The sequence below is a fragment of the Falco peregrinus genome, chromosome 2, assembly GCF_023634155.1.
Source record: "Falco peregrinus isolate bFalPer1 chromosome 2, bFalPer1.pri, whole genome shotgun sequence".
In the NCBI taxonomy this organism is placed as follows: domain Eukaryota; kingdom Metazoa; phylum Chordata; class Aves; order Falconiformes; family Falconidae; genus Falco; species Falco peregrinus.
In genome coordinates this window covers 116,911,484-116,933,109 of record NC_073722.1, presented here as the reverse complement: position 1 = coordinate 116,933,109, position 21,626 = coordinate 116,911,484, and the positions used below count along the sequence as shown (strand labels likewise).

Genomic DNA, 21,626 nt, shown 5'->3' with positions numbered 1-21,626 from the left:
GTGTCCCCCAAGTTTTGGGGAGAGGGCAGTAGTTCCTTTTCCATTTTGTGCCTTGAATTCTCCCACGAGCCCCAAGTTGCACAACAAACAAGTTAAGTAAAACACTTTTCTTTGGGGTTATTTAAGAAGTAAGATCCAAAAGCTTTTTCCATTGGAAGCAGGCTAACCTGCCAGAGTTGTGCTCTCTCTGAGGGAGAAATTAAAATGCTTGTACGTTTTTAAGACCCGTGGATCAACTGGTTTGATCTCTTTGTGCTCATGGAACTATGTTGTCTACAGGGAGTTTTCAAACTCCATCACCTGGGGAGCCAGCTTGGTGCCCTGGGGACATGACTGATGGATGAACAGGCAAATGAACAGCTCTTGCTCTACCCCAGTCTCTCCTGTGAAGATCCTGGGTTCTTTCTGCAATGGGTATGCCAAAAGCGGTGGAGAACCCAAACGAGGTTTAGAAGTTGAAGGCTCTGCTCATATGCCCAGTGTTCTTCGAACACCAAATTCACGTTGCATAGCTTTCCTCTGGCTTACGACTGGTCTTGCTGAAAGAGCTGTCTTTACTGGGGGCCACCCTTCAGGCCGTGGCAGTCACGGAGGTGTATTCCTGCTGGGATCTGAGCAGGACCATCCATCCCACCTGAGCTCAGCTACACTACAGAGCTTGGAGCTATGTCACCCAGCACAGATCCACCATGGTGCTCAGAACCTCCTTCCTCCAGTAGTCACCCACGCTCCATGGACAAGTCCCTACACACGGGATGCACCCTCTGAGCACTGACCGCAGCAGGCAGGTGGCCACATTGCAGTTCCTACCTGGTTACACTCTGCAGGATCTTCTGCTCATCCTGGTCCAGGCACACGGCGAAGGAGGACTGGACGCCAATAATCTGGACCTTGTCTACTTTTATCTGGGACACACTGATCTGCTGATAGAAAAAAAATCTGAGTGAGGGAGCTGCCAGGCTCAGCGCACCTCCCTGCGCAGGGCAGGGGAGCTGGGCACCCCTAAGGCAGGCCTGGTGGCCAACAGCAAATGGATCCCCCCAGGAGCATCTCTCTCCTGCCCTGCCTCCCTCCCACCTGGAGTCAGCCATCCTCTTACTAAATGTAAAAGTACTAGGACGTGAGTTACCTGATTGAAACTTTTTTTGGATTTGGAGTTTTGCCTTTTGACCACCTCTGTCATGGTTAAGTTGAGACACTCTGTCTTTGAGGCTGTAACAAAAGGAAACCATTATCACCTGGGGCTTCTGGGCCGCTGGTGGGAACCCAGGTGGTCCCTCTGCCCCTCAAAGCATCCCAGAGCCAGTGGCTTCAGACCCCACTGCTGGGGGAAATGCAATACGGTTCCAGCTTTCCTTCGTTCCTGCTAACCCACACGCCAAGAAAGCAATCAGGAAACATCCTCTGCGATTTCCAGCGGCTTCCCAAACATCGCGCAAAAGGACATTTAACTATCTTGGGACCTAAACAGGAGGGAAAGCATTGCCCCTCCATCACGAGGAAATTCTCTCCCAGCACAGTTTTCCCGCAGTCCACCTGGAGATCTTCCTCCTGCCTGGAATTACAGTGACATCCCGTGGTCAAACTGCCGAACGTGCGACCCAACGGAGACAACGCGGGGACCGGACTCCTCCTAGGAGGAAGAAGACTCGGGAAGGAGAAGCTTCCCCCCACCGTGGAGCTGAGGACAGCCCCCCGATGCAAACCCACAGCGCTGGCAACACAAGCGAAGCTCCTGAACTAGTGCGGAAATATCCAACTCCGAGTACAGAGGAGGTGAGAAGTTAACTCCTGTTGGGTTTTTTTCCAGGGTTGTCTGCAAGGCTTCATGGATGGGGCAGCAACAGGAGGGACAGAGGTTTAGGTTGAGCTCCATGGGGCGTGTAGAAGATGTCTCCTGTTTGGGAGATCATCCGTTTGCCCTGACTGCTCTGCTCACAAACAACACATCTGCCAGACGCAAAATACACGAGGAAAGAGGAACTAAAAAACCCCTCTGTTTACTCCAAACCGGGTGTCTGACTGCCAAAACAGCAGTTCTTAAGAAAGAGTGAACAGGTATTGCTTCTAAATACACACACGTACATAAAGACGACTAAAAGCCTTGCTGCTTTTCAAAGGTTTGAAGCCTTATTAATACCCATTCGGAAACCTGATTAGAAAATAAAGGATGAAGCCAAGCCACGTGGCAGGCAGCTATCGCCGAGCTGCAGGGAAAACCAGCTTAGCCAGTGCCTGCTGCAAGCTGGCTGTAAGGCACGGCCAGCACCCTCTCCCTTGGTCCCACTTCATTTAACAACAGGTTTACCAGTCTCTCCTCCTCCTTACTAAGCAAGTGTTGTTCTGGAAAGCACCATTCCCCAGTGATCATCCTGTTTTTTTGGACTACCCCAGCCCCATTCCTAATGGACATCACATTTCCCCAGCTGAAGCTTTAGGACAGTGGGACATCGAATGTCCTTTGTTCCTCATGTGGTGCCAAGGACTACAGTACGTTCCAGGGAACACCAGATACCTCCCACATCCCTCCTTTGCTCCAGCCAGAAGATCCACACTGTCCTCTCACCCCACCAGTCCCTCCCATTGCTCCCTAGGCAAAGCCACAAAGACCACCTCTACCCACCTAGTTCTTCATACTTCTTGCAGGCTTTGCTAAGGTTGACGGATGTGCAGACCTTCTCAACATCATTCCAGTGACTTCTTCCACTGATGGCTGTCTGCAGGGACCAACCAAAACCCATGAGATAAAATAATAAAATCATAGAACCATTTAGGTTGGAAAAGACCTTTGAGATCGTCAGTTCCAGCCATTAAGCTAACACTGCCAAGCCCACCACTAAACCATGTCCCTAAGCACCACACCTACATGTCTTTTAAGTACCTCCAGGGATGGTGACTCCACCACCTCCCTGGGCAGCCTGTTCCAGTGCCTGACCACGCTTTCAGTGAAGACGTTTTTCCTACTATCCAACATAAACCTCCCCTGGCACAACCTGAGGTTGTTTCTTCTTGTCCTGTCACTTGTTACCTGGGAGAAGAGATCAACTCCCCCCTCCGCCTACAGCCCCTGTCAGGCAGCTGTAGGGAGCAATCAGGTCACCCCTGAGCTGCCGCCTCTCCAGGCTGAACACCCCCAGCTCCCCCCGCCGCCCCCCATCAGACAGTGCCCCAGCCCCTTCCCCAGCCCCCTGCCCATCCCTGGACACGCTCCAGCCCCTCTGTGTCCCTCTTGGAGCGAGGGGCCCAGAGATGAACCCGGGGTTCGAGGTGCAGCTGCACCAGTGCTGAGCACAGGGGGATGGTCACTGCCCTGGTCCTGCTGGCCACGCTGTCTCAGACACAAGCCAGGATGCTGTTGGCCACCTGGGCTCACTGGGGGCTCATGCCCAGCTGGCCGTCAGCCAGCCCCCCCAGGCCCTTTCCCTCCGGGCAGTTCCCAGCCCCCTGCCCCAGCCTGCAGCGCTGCTGGGGCTGCTGTGACCCACGGGCAGATGCCACACTTCAGGCTGCCATTACCCTACCCCACCTGTCTGTGCTAGCTCAGACCTGGATTTACCTGGAGCTGCACAGACAAAGTTTGAGTAGGCATTACAATCCATTTAACATTACATTTACAAAATATTGCCCAGGCTTAACACTAAATAACTGCAGATGAACCAGCAAAACAGGCGGGCTGCTGTGACCAGCAGAAGGTCACCCCTTGGAAGCAAAGCCCACCAGCGTAAAGCAGCATCGAGTACACATCCACCTATGGAAACTGGCTGCACGTTCCTTATTTTACCAGGCTGAAGAGGAGCGGAAAGCCACCCCAAATTAGCCAGTAACTAGACAATTAGCTTGAGTTTGGCTCATCTGGGCTTGGATCTAGGCTCCTCCAGCGGACTGTCAGCATTGGCCTCTCTCAGCCCCCAGCTGAGAGACGTTTGCTCAGCACCGAAGTGGTTTTCTGCCCCATTTGTCTTTGTGCAAGTCCCGTGCACTCACCTTGCTGTAGGCGATCTGTAGTGTTAGTGGGATTGCTTCTCTGTCTCCGTCTATGCCCAGCCTTTTGCTGCCTGGACCTGCACAAAACAAGGAGCAAAAGTCACACAGCGCCCTTTCATCCTCATTCTTCAGCCGGCTACTGATACAGCAGCATGCTCGGTACCTACAGAAAGGGGGGGGGGCGGGCGGGCGAAAAATGGTTTGCTGAACACAGCTGTGGAGCAAAAAGGCAAAAAGAAAAGGTGGCTTAAGAGCTGCCAGAAAGCAATTAATCCACTGCAGAAATTTCAACACAAAGCACAACAAGCAGCTCTGCAAAACTGAAAGCGGTGCTGGCTAAGCCAGTGCAGAGGGGTCAGCGCTCCAGGGAAAACACAAAGCAATAAAAGGCCGCCTTGCTCACCCAGCTCCTGTTTTTCCCAGCATATTTCTGCCCACATTAAATTAGCCTTGAAATACTGTGCCCAACACTTACTAACTTTTTTTTTTCCCCCCTGGATAATTTTTTGCAGATGTTAAGTGCTGCCAGACAACCCAAGGGAGGAAAAAAAAATAAAAAATCAGGACTGGTGGTTTCATGAGTTACTGGGAAGAGATCTTGCCCAAGCCTGTATTTTGGGGGCGTGGGGTGGTGGCACTTCATATGGAGGATATTTTATGGGCTCTGTTTAGAAAGACAAGGTGGGATCACAGAAAAGTTGGTTAAAAAAATTAAGCAACATGTTTCAATGCAGTATTATTGGGTGGCCAGGAGGTGTCCCTGCGAGCTGCGCTGCTCCCGGCAGCACCTTGCCGGTGGTACCCAGGGGGGAGCCGAAGACCACACTGCAGGCAGATGCTTCTGCCATTGCTTCTTCTCTCTAATAATTCTATAGATTCCTGGCATAAAAGCTCACGGATCTCCCTTGCAGGAAGGCTCCAAGCACATGCACAAACCTTGCTTTGCCCAGTAAACTAGAAGAACGGAAAGGGCAACTTTATATGTGATGCTCCTGGAGAAAGCACAAACTACAGAAAGCAGCAAAGATAAAAGATGAAGAGCTGTATTTGGCCAGGTGCGGATGAGAGGAAGGAAAAGGGTGTGCAGTTGTTTTATTGCAAATACATTTTAGAGTTAGGAGTAGTAAAAACAACAAGGCACTGTCAAGGCTTCGCTCCTGAAGAGGAACTCAAGTATTATGCTGCTTCACTTCCAAATTTGTGAAAAGATGCCTGGATCTTTGCTCATGATGCAATCTGGGCTCAGACACCTCTTTGCAGCCCACGCTCCCTCCAGCCCCTCCTTCCCTTCACCTCCCAGCCCAGTGGTTTGCAGACCCCCACCCCGAGGCTGCGGGTGCAGAAGCAGCTCCAGACCTGACGCCTTGATGGCCCGCGTGGCTGCCGAGTGGCCCAGCTCGAGGGAATGGATGAAGACTTCAGTCATCTTTTCTCCCCCAATGAAGGTGAGCTGCCGGGGGAAGAGTGAAGATGTGGTGCTGAGGAGACCCAGCCAATGTTCACCCCTCCCACTCCTTACTACAGGGAAGAGGTCACTTTGGGAAAATCCTTCCATGTTTTCAAAATGCACCTTTCATCAACTGCCTTGGGTGACACTTGCCTTCAGCTGCACTTCAGACTGTTTTAACAGACCACCAGCAAGCAAAACAACCCAAACCCCTAATTTTCGTTTCAAGAAAACTCCCCAGCCCACTGAAAAGAAAACCCATGATGAGCCTAACAGCAGGGTCTGGGCATCGCTTTGGGTGACAGCGATCCTGTGACCAGCAGCAACTCTGCTTGCCACAGCCCTGCTGCAGCCAGTCCTGGCCACAGCACCAAAGCAGGCGTTGCAGTTGTGCATTCACCCCTTCCCACCATGTCCACCCCCTGCACACAGTGTGGCATGGAAAACAGGCTCCATGGAGGGGCTCGGTTTGGAAAGCAGAGTACCAGAGGAACTTCCAGTGGTGTGGATAACCCGTCAGGAGTTTGACTGACAGGAGTCACTTTGTGTCATGGGGAAAGGTATTTGGATGGAAAACTGCTTGTGTGACGCAGGGATTGTCTGGGCAGGACCTGCATGCTCTCAGTCCCTGAGCCAAAGCCCCATGGGCACCCAGGGAATAAGAGGAGATGTGCCTCACCAGCACGTGGTGGCTGTGCCACAGCCCCAGCGCTTCACAGGCAGGTGCCAAGTTGGTGGCACAGGTAAAAGCCCCCCCCCCGCCCCGCTCACCAAGGCAGGGCTGAGCCCTTTGCCTACCTCCGTCTGGTAGAGCTGCAGCAGGACAGGGCGGGTGGCGAAGCGGCAGTAGTAGAGGATCATGTCTGCCAGGATGGGCAGCTGCTCCTGGGAGTCCTCCTGGGGCTCAGCCTCCAGCTTGGCAGACTGTGGTGAGAGTAAGTCACAAGCCTGATGGGGTACATGGTACCCACAGTCCAGTGCCAAGAACTGCCCATCCCACCACACCAGGGAGAGAAACCCTCCTCCTGACCACCAGGAACCCCCATTTTCATCCCATATCCCTGGAGGACACCCTTCTGCACAGGACTGTGGTGGCCAGAAGCTCTCCAGATCCCCTGTACCTTGGGGAAGGGGGATGCCAAGACCTACCAGCTGGCAGACACGTACCTGACACAGCACATCCATGGGCAGGTTCATCAGCCCAAGAACATTGCGCTCGTACCATGGGTCCAGCATACCGATGTAGTGGGAGATGTCATTGGTGCTGCTCTCCATCCCAGCCAAGCTGTGATCCTGAAACGAGACACACTGGGGTCACTCTGAGCCCCCCACCCAGGCTCCTCAATCCACACCTGGGGCTGGTGGAAGGGACGCCAGTGCTCCCCTCAGCCTGCCCTGCCGACCTCCACACACACCGCTTGCAGGGCCAAGCAGAGGACTGGTGGCACCCCAAGCCCTGCAGTGAGCAGGACACCTACCACCTGTGCCGAAGAGCGGAGCTGTGGGTCCCCCAGGGATGGGGAGGGATGCATCAGCGGGGTTGATGGAGCCAAGCAGCTCCTCTTCACGGGGACGTAGAAAAATTGCAGTTTGAAGTACCTTGTCAGTGAGGGGCAGGTGCTCTCCTTGAGCCTAGGGAGAAGGTGGGAGAGGGCTGGGTGAGCAAAGCCCTCCACAGTGTCCCAGCAGGGCCAGGTTCCTGCAGCCAGACCCCCTGCACTGCCCAGCTCACCTGAGGTTGCTGTAGGCTCGGGCCACTTTCCCCGAGATGCGGTCGGAGCCGAAGACCACAACACGCAACGTGGACACCTTGGCATCCTCATCGTAGCTGAGGAAGGGCCGCCGGTGGAGGCTGAGGCACCGCGGGGCGAGCGGGGCCGGCAGCCGCTGGCTCAGGACGTGCTGCGGCAGCGAGTGGGCACGCCGGGAGCGTGCCGGGATGCGGTGCTTGGCCTGGGGCGTGCACAGGCTCTCAGCCCGGCGCAGGGGCAGCGAGAGCGAGCCCATGTCTGGGCAGTCCTTCAGGTCCCTCCTCAAGACCAGCTGGCTTTTGCTCTTGAACAGTTTGTAGATCTTGTTGGTCAGCGTCTGTCTGTATTTGTGGTGGGTCTTCTCCACCTTCAGCTCCGGCCGCCCCACCATGTCCAGGGAGCTCTCGTCGCTGTCCTCCGCGTACCCGCTGTCCATGCAGTCCTTCAGACTGGAGACAAATGACTTCAGGGACTTTCTGGAGACCACCGTCAGCTCTGAGATGGAGTCCTTGGAGGTGGTGAAGAGGGACACTCGCGAGGGCTTAGATCCCTCCTCCGACAGCACTGAGTACACAGAGTCTTTGGAAATGGTGCAGATGGGGGAAAGCAGCGAGTCCCGCTCGGGGGAACAGCCATCGGTTTCTACCTCCTCCTCCTCCTCCTCTTCATCCTCCTCGTTCTCAGAGGCCATGGGCTCAACAACACTGCACTCTTTGCTGAGGACATCGTTGAGGATATCTGAAAGGCAACCAGAGGGAGATCGTGTCTGGCACGGGCTCCAGCGTAACCACTGGAAACGCGATGACCCTAGACAGCGCTACTACTACAGCATGGCCAGTGCTCTCTTTGGTCCTGCACCGTTTCAAACAAGGAGCTGAAAATCTCCTATGGAACGTTTTTAGATTTCTATACGGTGCTCAGATGCAATGCAAAACAAAACGTATGTCTCTCCTTGAGGTTACGTTCTGTTTGGGTTCTCAAAAGGCAAACACCAGTTGGGGTTTGCTTCCTTCCTACACAGATTTCACAACACGCCCGTGTCCGATCCAGGTGTAATCAGAGGGCAGGGGGAAAGCAAAGCATTTGGCTGATGAAGCCCCAAATCACCCCGCTGCAGGTGGCCTCCTGGAAGGCTGCGCTGCTCACTGCAGAGCCCAAGCCAGAGCTCTGGTCCAGCTTGCTGGGGTCAGCAGGCAATTAACACTAAAACTTCAGGGGAACCGGGTCTTTCAGGAATAGGGAAGCTGGAGAGCCCAGCTCAGCAGAAAGGGAAGCCACTGCTTCCCCTGAAAAACTGCTGCAGCTGAGCCAAAAGCATGGCAAAGCTCCTCATCCATCCCTGCTGTGGGGGGTGGGAAGAGCTGTAACGTCCAAGGGGTCTCAACCCCACAAAGCCCTGACATCTCAGTGCGGTCAGCCTTTTCTAGCAACAATTATTTCCAGGGCACAAGCAAGGTTTACCCCTTGCAGAAGAGCTTTCTACCGAACAAGGTCTTCTCCCTACCAACATCCCCACAGACTCGGGTGCAACAAACGTCTTCCAGCTTAACACAAGGCACAGCTCTGCCCAGGAGATCAAGCCCTGCATGATTTGTCACTGACAACACATTTCGGGGCCACCAGTGTCTTGTGTCCACTGCTTGGATGAGGGCTCTGCTTGGGATCACAGCAGGCATCATGCCCGAGCCGACACCCACATCCTCTCCCGTCTAGGGGATGGTGGCACCCACCGCATCACCCATCTCTCCCTCCAACACCAACATTTTGTTATTGGCCCTTTCAGGCTCTGGCCAAAGTTTGTGCCATGCACCCGGCTGCACGCAACAGCCCCAGCCAAGCTGAAGTGCTGCGACAGGGAGCAGGGGTCTCACTGGGAAGGACAGGGACCCCCTCCACTTACCAAAGTTATCCTGATCCCAGCTGTAAGTGTAGCAGCGAGCGGCAGGGATGGGGATGGTGTGGAGCTTGCGGGGCTGAGCCTCACCTGGGAAGATAGGAGGGAGAGGAGTGAGTTTGCAGGGATCCCCGTACTGCTCCCGACAACTCTCCAGCCTGGTGGGAGATGCCACCCACCCCATCCACATGTTTTGGGTGGTCTAGGTCATGCAGAAAACCCATGCTGCTGTCATTATCCCCATGAAGTCATGTGCAATCGGGATGAGGGCACATTTCACACTTCTATGAGCCATCAGACATCACTGCTACTGTTGGTTTCTGATTTAACATTTTCATGTCACCCACTAAGGCTGGACAATTATTTTTTGTTGTTGTTGCAATTTTAATGAGAGATTGCAAACCACTTCTGGCTCATCATTTGGTTACAAAATAGCACCTGGGTTGGTGGTTTTTTTGTTGTAGCTGTTGTTGCACTGGTTTGAAACTTGGTGCAAAACTGCTGGGGGCTGCTGCAGGGGCTGAGCCAGCAGAAAATCCTGGAGGAAAGAGGGGCACAGGGGTTTTCTCACCCGTGATGACAGGAAAGGATGCGGCCCCGGCAATATCCCGCAGCGCAGACTGCAGCCGCTCCCGGGCCAGGACAGGGTCGCTGCTGGTGGCTGCAATCTCCTGCGCGTCAGCGGCGCTGGCATAGATCTCTGAGAGCTCTTCCAGTGTCTTGGACTGGGGGGAGCAGAGCCAAGGCAAGAGATGGAGGGGGCCCCTCCACAGAGGCAACACACAGGTCTTGGGGGCAGGATCATTAACTACTACTGGGCAACTCCCTCCCTCCGCTACCTCCTACCCCCTTCAAGTCCATCACAACTTTTGCAAAGGGAAAAAAAAAAGTTTGAAAACACCTAAGGGGGGTTTTGGTCACAGTTTGTTGCTCCTCCCTCCCAAACACCAAAGCAAAGTGTTTCTCTGATCGAACAGACACTTTTGCTACATTTCAGATCCGGAGGCACTTCCTCTCTCCACTCGGAGGTGGGGAAGGGAGTAAAAGGCGAGTGACACACACACATCCCAACGTCACAAAACAGAAGCACAGACACACACAGTCTAACCCAAGAAGGGAAAGACGTGTGTGCTTCTTACAAGAAGCAGTATCAAAACTTTTGCCAATGAATGTTATTTTGGTCAAGAAATCCAGCAGCCAACTGCATGAAACTGCTCCTGGTGGCATTGTGGCATCACCGAAGGTCTCGCCACCAGTGCCTACCTTCAGGAGGTGATGCAGGCTGTCCAGGTCGCAGTGGGTACCGAAGTTGGCCTGGTAGAGATGCTCAAGGAGCACGACGAGCGTGGCGTGCTGCGGCTGCTCGCTGCTGCTCAGCTTCTCGGCGATGGAGAGGAACTCGCTCCGCACCTCGGAGCGGTTGAGCAGCAGCACGGTCCTGGGGACAAGGGGACTGCGGTTAGGCCAGGTAGCCAGGCTTGGAGGCTGGTGGCACATGAAACTCCCAGATAAATTCACACTAGATGGCAGTGTCCTCACGCGCCGGTCACGGCTGGAGGGTCTCGGGGCTGTGCAGGGGTGACAGACCCAGCTGCAGTGCCAGCTGCGGGCAGGGAGTAGGTAATGGATGAGCATCCTCCACCCTGCTCCTCAGCACCATCCCTGGCACCATCTCTTCTGCCGCATCCCCAATGTGACCAGCCCAATAATCGTGCAATCAAACCCAGACAGGGCTCTGGCCCAGCAGCCTGTTGTCCTAACTGGACATCCAGCATGCACAGTGAAGGGGAGGGATAAACAATGAGTGGCCCCCAAAACATCCTACTCTTGCAAGATGCAGGTGAGAGCATCCACAGGCTTTGAATTCTCAAACCTGCAGCCCAGACTGCATGTGCTTCTGCTCATGGATGACAACAGTCACAGAATCACAGAGGGGTGGGGGTTGGAAGGGACCTCTGGAGTTCATCTGGTCCTAAAGCAGGTTCACCTAGAGCAGTTGCACAGAATTGCATCCAGGCAGGTTCTGAATGTCTCCAGAGAAGGAGACCTTGCTGAGCAAAACCGGCTCTGAATTAAGGATGTGCTCTGGTGTGCTTGGTTCTAGAAAGCTCAGGCAATGGGCAGAATCTTTTAACAGGCCCAGTGTTCAGCCTGTGTACAGCTTTGTGCCAGGTTGTCAGGGCTCTTCATGCAAATACAGCCATCCTGCTGCAAGTCATCAGTGATTGCACTTGCACCACTATAAGCATGTAGGGCAGCGGAGCTGCACTGGGGAAGCAACACTGCAGCACCAGCGCAGCTGGGTGGGATACAGGTGCAGATCCAGAGCTGCATGGCACAAGTGGACAAGCCAGGAGAGCAGGACACCCCTCCTGCACAGAGTGGAGGTGGCTGTGCACAAAGGACTGTCCCTGGGGCTGGGACTGCGGCCACAAGGGCATGCACTGCCCAGGCTCATTTTCCTATTAACAAATGAGGTGCCCTGGCAGAAGGAAAGGTTCAGCCCTCGAATAAGGTGCAAAGTCTGACTGTGGTCAGAGCTGCAAGGCTTTCATTAATTGTTGCACTAGCACAGACTCACTTCTGACCCCCTTTGGGGTGGCAGCTCCCAAACATGCAGATCAAAGCATCTCCTGGCTGTTCTTCAACTTACGCCAAGATCAGCAGCTCTCCATAGAGGAGACTCTGCCTTCCCCAGCTGGGGAGCCCACAGACCCTGACCCATGGCTGTGGAAATGCCACAGCCACTTTCCTTGATCCCTTCCACAGCTCAGCCCAGCTATCCAGCTCTTCTCCCCAGCACGCACCACTACACCTTTGAGATACTGCTCACTGCAGCCCCACTGCTGCTTAAGCAGTGCGAGATGGTGGCGATGCCAAGAGTGGCACAGCCAGGCCCATGGCCACACTTACACGGTGGAGCTCTGGTAGTTCTTCACAGGCAGCCCCTGCTCTGTCCTCACCAGCCTCTGGAAAGAGATCCCTGGGGGAGAGAGTAGAGCACATGAGACACGGCACCACTGCAGACCGCCCTGACTTCGTCTCCAGGACAGTGCTGACCTGGCCAAGCCACTGCCCAGCATGGGCACGGCAGCACTGAAAGTCCTCAGGGGGACAAGGCACAGCCACTGTGTAAGGGGACCAGCCCAGGAGCAAGGGAGCCTTGGGATGTAAAGGATGAAAGCCCAGAGCGATGGGAAAGCAACCAAAGGACGGGACAGGAGTGTGGCTCCATCTCCAGTCCCCTCTGCTCCACTGCTGATGCGGGATGTGAATTACACGGATGATATTTAGCAGCTTCCACATTTGCTTTAGTTCCCCAGGCCCCGGATCTCACTTATGGACAGCAGGTCACTGCCACCTTTGCCCCTGCAGACACAGACCCCACACCAGCCCCAGCAGAAGAGAGGCTAGCATGGGCAGCCCACATCCCTGGATGCATCCCTGGGACCATCCCATCAGGATCCCAGCCAGGTGACATCAGATGGACCTGGGCTGGGTGGCAACAGCAAAACCCATGTCACCCCCAAACAGCAGGACTGGGGTACATCTTGGGAAAGATTTTATGGTGTCAGTAAGATCCAGCACCTTTATTGCTGCAGGCAGCCACCTCCCAGCCCCAGCTGCTGCTCAGCAGCCCAGGAGCAGCACCCATGGTGGGGCCAGCACCCATGGACAGCTCATGTTGATCCACACAGGCCCCCTGGTTATGGCAGCGTTCACCCCTCTTGCAGGGGCATCAGCCCCAGTTTGCAGGTAAAAGCTATTGCATTCTTGGCAAATACTGACAGCAGCTTGTTATCAGTTAATATTTACCCTCATCTCAATAAAAAGCTTTTACTTCAGCCTCGCGGCAGGTCACTGAGGCTGTGCAACAAGCGTGTAAGGTCCTGGCCACCTTACCAGCAGAGGACACGTTTTCACTGTTCTTGGCTTCAGTTGCAGGCAGAGGCCACGGCAAGGCGCTCCCCAGCCCAGGCCAACACCTCCCACGGCATCTTTTGCCAGGGGCGGGGGAATCTCTTATACTTGTAGGAGGGGAAAAGCTTTTGGACCAAAGTCACCAGTTCACACAGCCTCAGGTACCAGCGATGGTGGTGATAACACAAGAGCAGGATGTAGCAACCCCCCACCAGCACTGGGGCTTTCCCAGTGGTCTGTAAAGCATGACCCCAACTGGTGTCACAACAATAAATGACCTAGAAGGAGCTGGGGGAGTCCACGGCTGCAGCAGCACAGGACCAGCATCCCCATGTGTGCGCTGGCCATGCAGCTCTGGGCTGGAGGCTGGACACAGCACAGGAGCCCAGCCAGACCTTGCGTGCTGGCCGTGGCCATTTATGCTGGTGAAGCCTTGCACTCGGGGTAAATCAGCCAGTCCCATGCCCACACTGCAGAGGGTTTTGGGTTTTTTTTAATTTTTTTTTTTCCTTTGAAAGGATCTTTCATCCCATCTGCACCTACAAGCTTCCATCTCCATAGGACATTGCTGCCATGATGGAGACCCTGTGTTTCACATCCCCATCAGGGCTCTCCAAAGCATCTGCCCGGTTTAACGACATGGGGAAGCACTCCCAGCCACAGCCCGTGTACCCACCCAAGGCCCCCCAGGTTCTGCTCAGAGCAGGTCCTGCTGCCACGGCCCAGCACAGGATTAAACAAGGGCTGAAATCTGCTCTGTGTGGTAACAGCTCTCCGTAAGCCACCAAAGGACGGGGAGATGAAAAGAAAGGGCCTTTTAGAAATAATTGGAAGAGCTGCTCCACTGGAAACAACAGGACATCTACGAGGAGTCCTTAATTAAGAGGAGCACTGCTGCTGCCGATAGATGTGCCCAAAGCTGTATCACAAGGTAGTGTCTCCGCTGTAAAGAAAAAGCCAAGGAGTCCTATGGAAATCTCCACGCAAGGGCAGGCTTGAAGGCTCCAGCCACCTTGATGCCGATGAATGGACCCACTGTTATCACCCCAGCTACACCACTGAGCACCTCCAACAAAGGCCAGGGCTGGGCAGGAGCAGCCAGCATGTGCTTTGTCACGGAAAGGACCCACCAGTCTGAAAGGCAGCCAGGAAACAGTTACACATTTTGCTAATTCACACTGGTCCGGAGCTGAGAGAGCCTAGGATGCTCCCACCACCTCGCATGCAAGGCAGCCACTCAAAGCACAACCTGCCCTGCTCCTGCAGAGGAATCTGGTCTCACCCTGTGCTGGACTACCAGAGAAAATCACCCAGAGGACGGAGGGCAGAAGTTCTCACCTCCTGGAAAAGCTGAAGTTTGGGATGCACGGTGTGGATGCCACGCTCTAGGGATTCATGAAGCAAGCGGCACATGAAAGAGCAACACTGGCAGAGTGCCAGGAACAAACACGGGCAGTCATGGCAGCAGGTGTTTTGGGGGAAGCAGCACCAGCAGCACAGGAAAACCGTGTGGCAGGGCAGGAGCACTTACCGGGAGCCTTGAGCTCGTTGCTGATGAAGGTGAGCAGCTCGCGGAAGATGTCGCAGTAAGGCACAGGCCAGGTCAGGAAGCTGTGGTAGACACTGGCGGCTTTCAGGAGCAGGTCACAGCCCGGTGGGAAGTGGGGAGCCTGTGGGGGATGGGAAGACACGGTTAGAAGGACAGCAAGGACACAGGCCTCGAGCGCTGCATAAAAACTCGAGGGTGCAGGCTGGCCATGGGAGGAGCAGAAGCGGATCGGAGCAGAGGGTCACCCCTGACACCCCATCCTCTCCCAAGGAAGGGTCAAAGGATCCCCACCGGGCGCAGCCCCCAGAAACCTCCATCCGCTCTGCACCTCCCCAACCTCCCAGCTGTGGCTCACGTGCCAAAGCCTATATATAAATTTCTCTTTAACACCCCCAGATCCATACAGATGCATCTCACTACAGCCTGTGCTTTTGCAAGATCTGGCAGCAATGATTTCCTCGGGATAATGATGCATTGTGCTAATAATAATAATAAAAAAAGCTATTTCCTGTGAAGGCTCCGCTCCTTCTTTTCATCAGTGCTGCCCATGTATCTTGCACAAGTACAAAGGGTAATGAAAAAAAATGTGCCCTGTCTGCATGGAGATATTGTCAGTCTACCTTTCTGATTAGCCCATCTTTAAATAAAAAGCCTAAAACACTGAAGCTCATTTTTTTCATCTTTCAGCTTGTGCAATGGTTGCCTGGTCTTGATCCCTGTAGATTCATACAGGATCCTTTGCTGAGATGAATTGATCGAAGCAGACCGTGGTATTTCAGACAAAAGCCACCCCGATGTCGGTGGTTGTTCTGTGTGGCTCCGTGGGACCCCAGACCCTGTGGCCTCCCCAGGGGCTGGGATCAAGCTACGTGCAGCAGCCTCAGGACTTACATACAGGACCGCATAGTAGAAGAGCAGAGCCAGGGGAGTTACGAGATCGTAGTCGCACTTCTCCTGCACCTGTAGGAAACAACCCAAGGGCAGAGGATGAGCCCGGTTGCTCGCCATGAGCATTACCCAAAAGCAGCCTTGGAGGTGCTGGGAGACTCCCCAGCAGTGCAGCCGGTGCCTGACCCACACCATCACTTCACCATCCCCAGCAGATTCCCTCATCTCCAAGGGAAAATAACCCCTAAAGCCCCAGTCACCCCCACCAACGGGACAGGCAGATAAGCACAGACTGCTGCTCTGCTTTTATCCTTGAGAAGCCGATTTGGCCAAGCTCCCAGCCCTCCGATGCTCCCAATCCTTGCAGAGTTGCATGGAAGTGGCTCAAAGCAGGCAGTTTGGAGAGGCAAGCAGGCAGCCTGGCCCCTGCAAGCAGCTTGCAAAGTTCTGCAGCATGGTGCAAACCATGTATTTCTGTCCCAACCTTTACCACTGAATAGCCAGCAGAATGACTGCACTGAGGGACATAGCGATGGCTCAAGCATATGCTTGCAGACACTGTCTCCTCTTGTTCATGAGCACAGAATGAAGTGCAATAAACCATTATGGAAACCCAAACGTAATAAAACACTATCTACAACTAGATCAAGTCCAGACATTTAAAAGAAATATAAATTAATTAAACCAAATTGTGCTAATTTGAAGTGGTATCGGCTCTGCAGCCCGGCAGCTAGACAGCCTTTCTTCCCCCAGAAATGAAAGGCAGCATTTACCCCATCACATGAATCCCAGCGCTGAGGATTTAGGAAACACATCACCGTTTCCTGCCACATGAAGGGATTCCTCCGAGGTCTTCCTGGCCGCAGCCTGGGGTGACCCTGCTTGACCGACAACGCCTGGAGCTTCTCCAGCACATGATGGGGCTGCGGGTGGCTGACAGGATCAGCCCCGCTGCTGCTTCACCTCCCCACTGGGCTCAACCTGACTGTCGCCTGCCAGGCTGCCACATGGTGCAAACCCTGCCCGCGGTCCCCAGTGCCCCAGCTCTGCTTCCAGCTCTGCAGGAAGCCTAGCAGAGCCACAGCAAAGTTTCCATCAAAAACAACAGGAAACTTTCAATTTGCTCTGATTTGGAGTAGCAGCTCCCAGCTTACACCAGGGGCAGGTCTGGGGAAGGCTGGCTTCGTCTGCGCAGCCCTACAACCCAGGCTGCCCCTGCACAGTGCCAAGCAGCACTTTGGGAAATCAAAACCCTTCCCCATGGATCTGCGGTGCTGCCCAAAAAGCAGGTACCAGAGCTGGGCTTTCCCTTGTAGCCTCCATGTGCTAAAAGCCAGCAGGACACACAGGGCTGGTCCCACCAGAGTTTTGGACCTGCCGACCCAGCACCACCTGACCCCAAGCTCCATTGCCCCAGCAATACCTTACCACAACCCAGCATCACCCACCTAACTCCACAAAACTCCATTCAGAGCAAGCCCCAGAGCTGACACCTCCTCAAAGCCCGCAGCCCTCCCCAGCAGCCCTTCAACTCACCTCTTTGGCCTTGCCGAGGATCTTCTCCACAAGGATGAGGTAGTTGCCAGCATCTCGGCTCACCAGCTCCTGCAGGCTCCAGCAGTTCAGGCACAGCCCAGCTGCAGGGGAGACAGAGCTGCCGTCACTCACAGCTCCGATCAAGAAGGTCACAGGAGGGATGAATAACGGGAAAGGGTCAGGGCAAAGGTGTTCACCACCTGCACCAGGTCATGGCAGAGGAAGAAACCTCACACGCTCATTCTGGAGGGATCTAATCTCACCAAATGGTGCTTATCTCAGCAGCATCGCTTCATACCCGAGCACCTCCACACTCACACAGCCCAACACGCTCAGCTGGGTCAGATGCCTCTCACCGAGGCAGGTGGGGTAGCTGATGTGCCTGCACTGCCACATGCGTGCTGCAGAGGCCAGAGGGATGTGCATGGCATGGCTGGATGCCCACCTTCATTCTGCCTGAGCACACAAAACCCACTAGTGTGGCCCCTTGCCCTGCTGCCCCCAGGCTCAAACACCCCAGATGCACTATCCCAACTATAAACTCACTCAAACCCTGCAAAACTCAGTTCCCCGCTGCGCACACCTCCAACCCTCTCCACCTGCATCACGCCTGAGGGAAGGTGCTGCATCCCCCCAGCCAGCTTCCCCACACCCTGGAGATGCACCATCACATCAGCATCGCAGCAGTCAGAGTTCATACCAGCATTGCTGTAAAGCCTGCCCAGCATTTTTTCCAGCTCTCTTAGCACCTTCAAATTTTTGTTAAATATTTAAAAGCCTGGCAGAAGATTAGCCAGAGTGAGAGAGAACTGCCATGCAAAAGGACAGAGGGTCCTTCACCCCTGTTAATTGAAATCCCCCCGGCCTCAGTTCCCAGGCATCTGCCTCCTGCTGCTGGGACCCAACCGGTGACAATGGCCCAAGGTGTTTCCCGAGGCCATCGCTCTTCTTGGCGGTCAGGGCCACCTCCCAGATGGTCTTAGAGGAAATGTTCTGTGCGAAGGCTGTCGGGCGCCTCCATTCATCCCGGCCTTGCATCCCAGGGGAGGAGGCAGTGCTCGCCGACACCTCGGACCAGGATCTGCAGAGCAAGGGGGAGCAGCACCTCCTCCTTCTCTTCCTCCTCCCCTGGCGCCACACACAACCCCATGGAGAAAAGTTACGGAGAAATTCCAAGCAAACAGCCTAACAAATATCTGAGAAGGGTCCATGTTTTCACCTCTGCCATTCTGCATCACCATGAATTTTTACCACAGGAGTGGATGCAGTGCAGGCACCACACAGCTCAGCTACAGCCCATGGCTTGGTTCAGGGGGTGGTGGCACTGGGGCTCTTCCAATCTCAGTCCAAAAGCAAAGCCAAGAGAAACAGAGCTTCTCACTGCGAGGAAGTGGGTCTAATGATCAAAGAGCAAAAAATAAATACAAATCCACCTGCTTTTCACTCACACATTCTATTAAGCGCACAGAAACACCGACCCACGCGTGCTGGCTGTCACGTTGGAGCTGGCAAGGAAGAAACAATGCCACAAGCTGGCAAGGGGACAGTGGTATACATCACAAACCTACAGGTCACACTGTCCGTCCCTCAAATGTTATCCCCAACTGCAGAGGCTACAAATTCATCAAGCGTACAGACATGTGTGACAAGCAAGATGAATTTAAACCAGGGGAGAGGTCTGCCATGGCCCAGCTGGGAGAAGTCAATGCCAAGACAAGCAAAACTAGTGCTAAGGTTGCAAAACCCACCTTCATTTGGGTGCGTCCATGTCCATGTGTGTGTCCCCATGGAGAGGCACTTGCTCACCCAGACACACGCTATTTCTGTAGCTTTATGCCTAGCTTGTAAGTGAATTAACAGGGCAGGAGCCTTCCCCCACGGGAAAGCCCCCCCTGCTGCCACATAACTTTTTACTTTCAATGAATCAACATCTTCCAGTTGAGAAAGATCCCGCTGGAAAGTTTCCAAGAAGATCAGATGCACTCGCTGTTAATCACAGTTGCAATTTTTAATTTGCCTCTGGTACTTCTGGCATCTCACTCAACTTGCTAACACCCAGAGTGCCGCCGTAGACTGTGGTACCTTGTCAGCGAGGGCATAGCCACAGCAACCCGGTAATTCAGTGATGCTCTGGTTTTCCTTTGAGCTATTTTCAGAAGCCAGTGCAATGGCACAAAGCCATGGCTCTGCTTAGGATGCCCCTGGCAGACTGCTGAGATAAATCAACACTGTCCCAGAGCGCAGCATCCTCCAGGGAAAGCCCCCGCACCTGTGAGATAGCCAACAAAGCAACCAGCCCAGCAGAAGTGGTCAGAACTGCCAGGAGCTTTGCTGACCTCAGCCAGAAGCAGCTGGGTTCACACGCTGCCTTCAAACAGCCTGTCCCGCTTCGGCCGGGAGGATTATTTCACCCGTGACAGCCCGGCCCTGCTGCGGCTGCCCAGGGTAAGCCCAGCCGGGTGAGAGCAGCGGAGCTGAGCCCTGGCGGTGCACCACCAGCGAGGGGAACGCTGCTTCCTGTGCAAGCGTAACCACAAATACAAATAGCTCAGCAAGACGCGGGCTCTTTCCTTCCTCTCGCTTCTAGCGAGGGAGATGGAAATTGTGGTGGCAGCGGCTTGCTGTGTTATTCTGCTCTGAATGGGGCAGAGGGAGCGGTGCTAGGCTGCTCGGCTGGAGGGGAGCTGGGGCAAGCCCGCTGTGAATGGGCTGGAAGGGCAGGCAAGGCTCGAGGGAAGCATCTTACAAATAGAATTCAGACCTGACATCTTCTGACTCATCTTTGGGTCTTCTACAGGAACCGTGAGCTGAAGCACAAGGGTACAGCCAGGTATACTTGAATAGCATTGCTATAAGCAGAATTTCTGTTTAATTGGTGGTCACAGCAAGGCATTGGGATTACTCAGGGATTAAGCTAAACAGTGCTGGGAGGCAGCAGGCTGCTAGGGTCTGAGCTCCTGAACTTGGCAAAGCAGCATTAGCCAGAGACACACCAAAACAGCTGCATCCTTGCTAAAAATAATCGCAAGCATAAAATGCAGCTCGGAAATCCTGGACACAATAAACAAAGACCACGCGGCAAAGCGAAGTGTTCAGCACCACCAGGCATCAGTCAGGACAGGGGACTCAGACCTGGATGGGAAATCCCTTCCCTCCACACACAGTCCAGGCCACCAGCATCCACTTTCCAACCACTGGGAGCAGAGTTAATCCCTGCAGCCATATCCCCTGCATCAGGCTAAAACGGTTATTTGGGCATGAAGGTGATGCTCTTAATGTGCACAGATCAGGCTCAAAAGCCCCAGGTGACAGCAAAAAGCAGAATGGAGCCACTCACCTGCAGGCACCCTCTCCATCCTTATGCAGATGTCCTGCATCCCCCTGGGACACACTGGGTGCTGCAGTAGCACCCCGGGACCTTTACAAACTGCAAAGCAGCACTTGGTTTATTCCCAGGCCAGGGAGAGGCTGCCACCAGGTGAGAAAACAACTCCAGGAAGTTTTATTTGCAGCCGCTCCTCCATCTCCGTATACCTGAGCAGATGCTCAGCTGGTGCTTTGCAGTGATGGTAAATCATGCCACCAGCTGGGTCAGACCACAGGTCCCAGGGACAACGCAGCAGTGGTGTTTTACACCAGGTCAGAGCAGCACAGAGCATGAAGTCCAAACTGGTTTCGTTCCACTGTGCTCAAAACCAGCAGCACCAGAGCATGCCAGGGACCCTCCCTGTCCTGCAGGGGACGAGGGTAGGATACACACTGAGGGCACGCAGGAAGCTTGAACCTGACATTCTCCTGAACTTCACACTTGCTCTTTAATTCCCAAAACAAGATTTGTCACTATGAGATGCAAGGGAGGCCTGGAAGCTGCATGGAGTGCACAGCTTGGAATGCCCTGGGATGTGCCCAAAGTCCAGCAGAGGGATGGTCCCTGCCATCACTGCAAGCAGGAGCTGTGCTCCCCGTTACCCCCAGTCTATCAAGCTGTGCAAGCACTGGAAAGTCCTGTGTTGGTGGGGAAACAATTCACCTTACTGGCCTAAGCCCATCGCAGGGCTGGGTTTGCCGCACTCCGGCAGGTGCCACTTGGCTGAGGGACATGGGAAGTAAAACCACACACACAGACTGCTCAGTGCCTTAGGAGTGGTCCATGCAGGAGCTGCGGGGTCACCTCTGGCTCTGGTGGTGTCAAGATCAGCTTTTAAAGATGCAACTTGCGCAGGCAGCACAAACTAGAATTTCTCCTTCCAGCCCCTAAATCCTATGAATTTGTCACAACAGGCACCAGAGACCTCCCCCGACAGGGCAGTGGGAAGACCCACAGCTAAAAAACCTACTTACACTCACCCTGCCCTCACACCCATCCATCCGGTTTTGCTCCACTAAAAGAGCAACCCGGCGGTATCTTTTTTTTTTTCTTTGTACATGGAGAATGAGTCAGATTTATCTGCCAGCAACACAGACAGCCCAGGGCACGTTGTGGCCCCGGCTGTGGGATGCAGGCGCTGCAGCACACAGTCCTGCTTTTGCTGCAGCTCCAAGCTGTGCTTATCCCAGCATCCTACACAGCACGCTTAGACTGAGCCCAGTACAAGGCAGACCCAAAGGAAAAACTCCCTTTGGGAGAGCAAAGCCCACAGCAAAGCCACCAAGCAG

At 54.3% G+C, this 21,626-nt stretch overlaps 1 protein-coding gene across 5 annotated transcripts in view; it reads right to left on the bottom strand.

The window, feature by feature from the left end:
* Window positions 1–21,626, bottom strand: part of PIK3R5 (phosphoinositide-3-kinase regulatory subunit 5) — a 65,366-nt gene that overhangs the window by 3,086 nt on the left and 40,654 nt on the right. For 4 of the 5 annotated variants that reach the window (XM_055794634.1, XM_055794632.1, XM_055794635.1 and 1 more), the window contains exons 3-18: window positions 16,971–17,071; window positions 15,438–15,506; window positions 14,529–14,667; window positions 11,990–12,059; window positions 10,340–10,514; window positions 9,648–9,801; window positions 9,083–9,166; window positions 7,164–7,920; window positions 6,910–7,063; window positions 6,599–6,724; window positions 6,230–6,355; window positions 5,341–5,434; window positions 3,985–4,061; window positions 2,624–2,717; window positions 1,130–1,212; window positions 811–923 (exon numbers count right to left, since the gene is read on the bottom strand). In XM_055794634.1, coding sequence (XP_055650609.1) covers window positions 811–923; window positions 1,130–1,212; window positions 2,624–2,717; window positions 3,985–4,061; window positions 5,341–5,434; window positions 6,230–6,355; window positions 6,599–6,724; window positions 6,910–7,063; window positions 7,164–7,920; window positions 9,083–9,166; window positions 9,648–9,801; window positions 10,340–10,514; window positions 11,990–12,059; window positions 14,529–14,667; window positions 15,438–15,506; window positions 16,971–17,071 — 2,416 coding nt within the window. The remainder of the gene's footprint in view (window positions 1–810; window positions 924–1,129; window positions 1,213–2,623; window positions 2,718–3,984; window positions 4,062–5,340; window positions 5,435–6,229; window positions 6,356–6,598; window positions 6,725–6,909; window positions 7,064–7,163; window positions 7,921–9,082; window positions 9,167–9,647; window positions 9,802–10,339; window positions 10,515–11,989; window positions 12,060–14,528; window positions 14,668–15,437; window positions 15,507–16,970; window positions 17,072–21,626) is intronic. The other variant, XM_055794636.1, reaches the window with a different exon arrangement.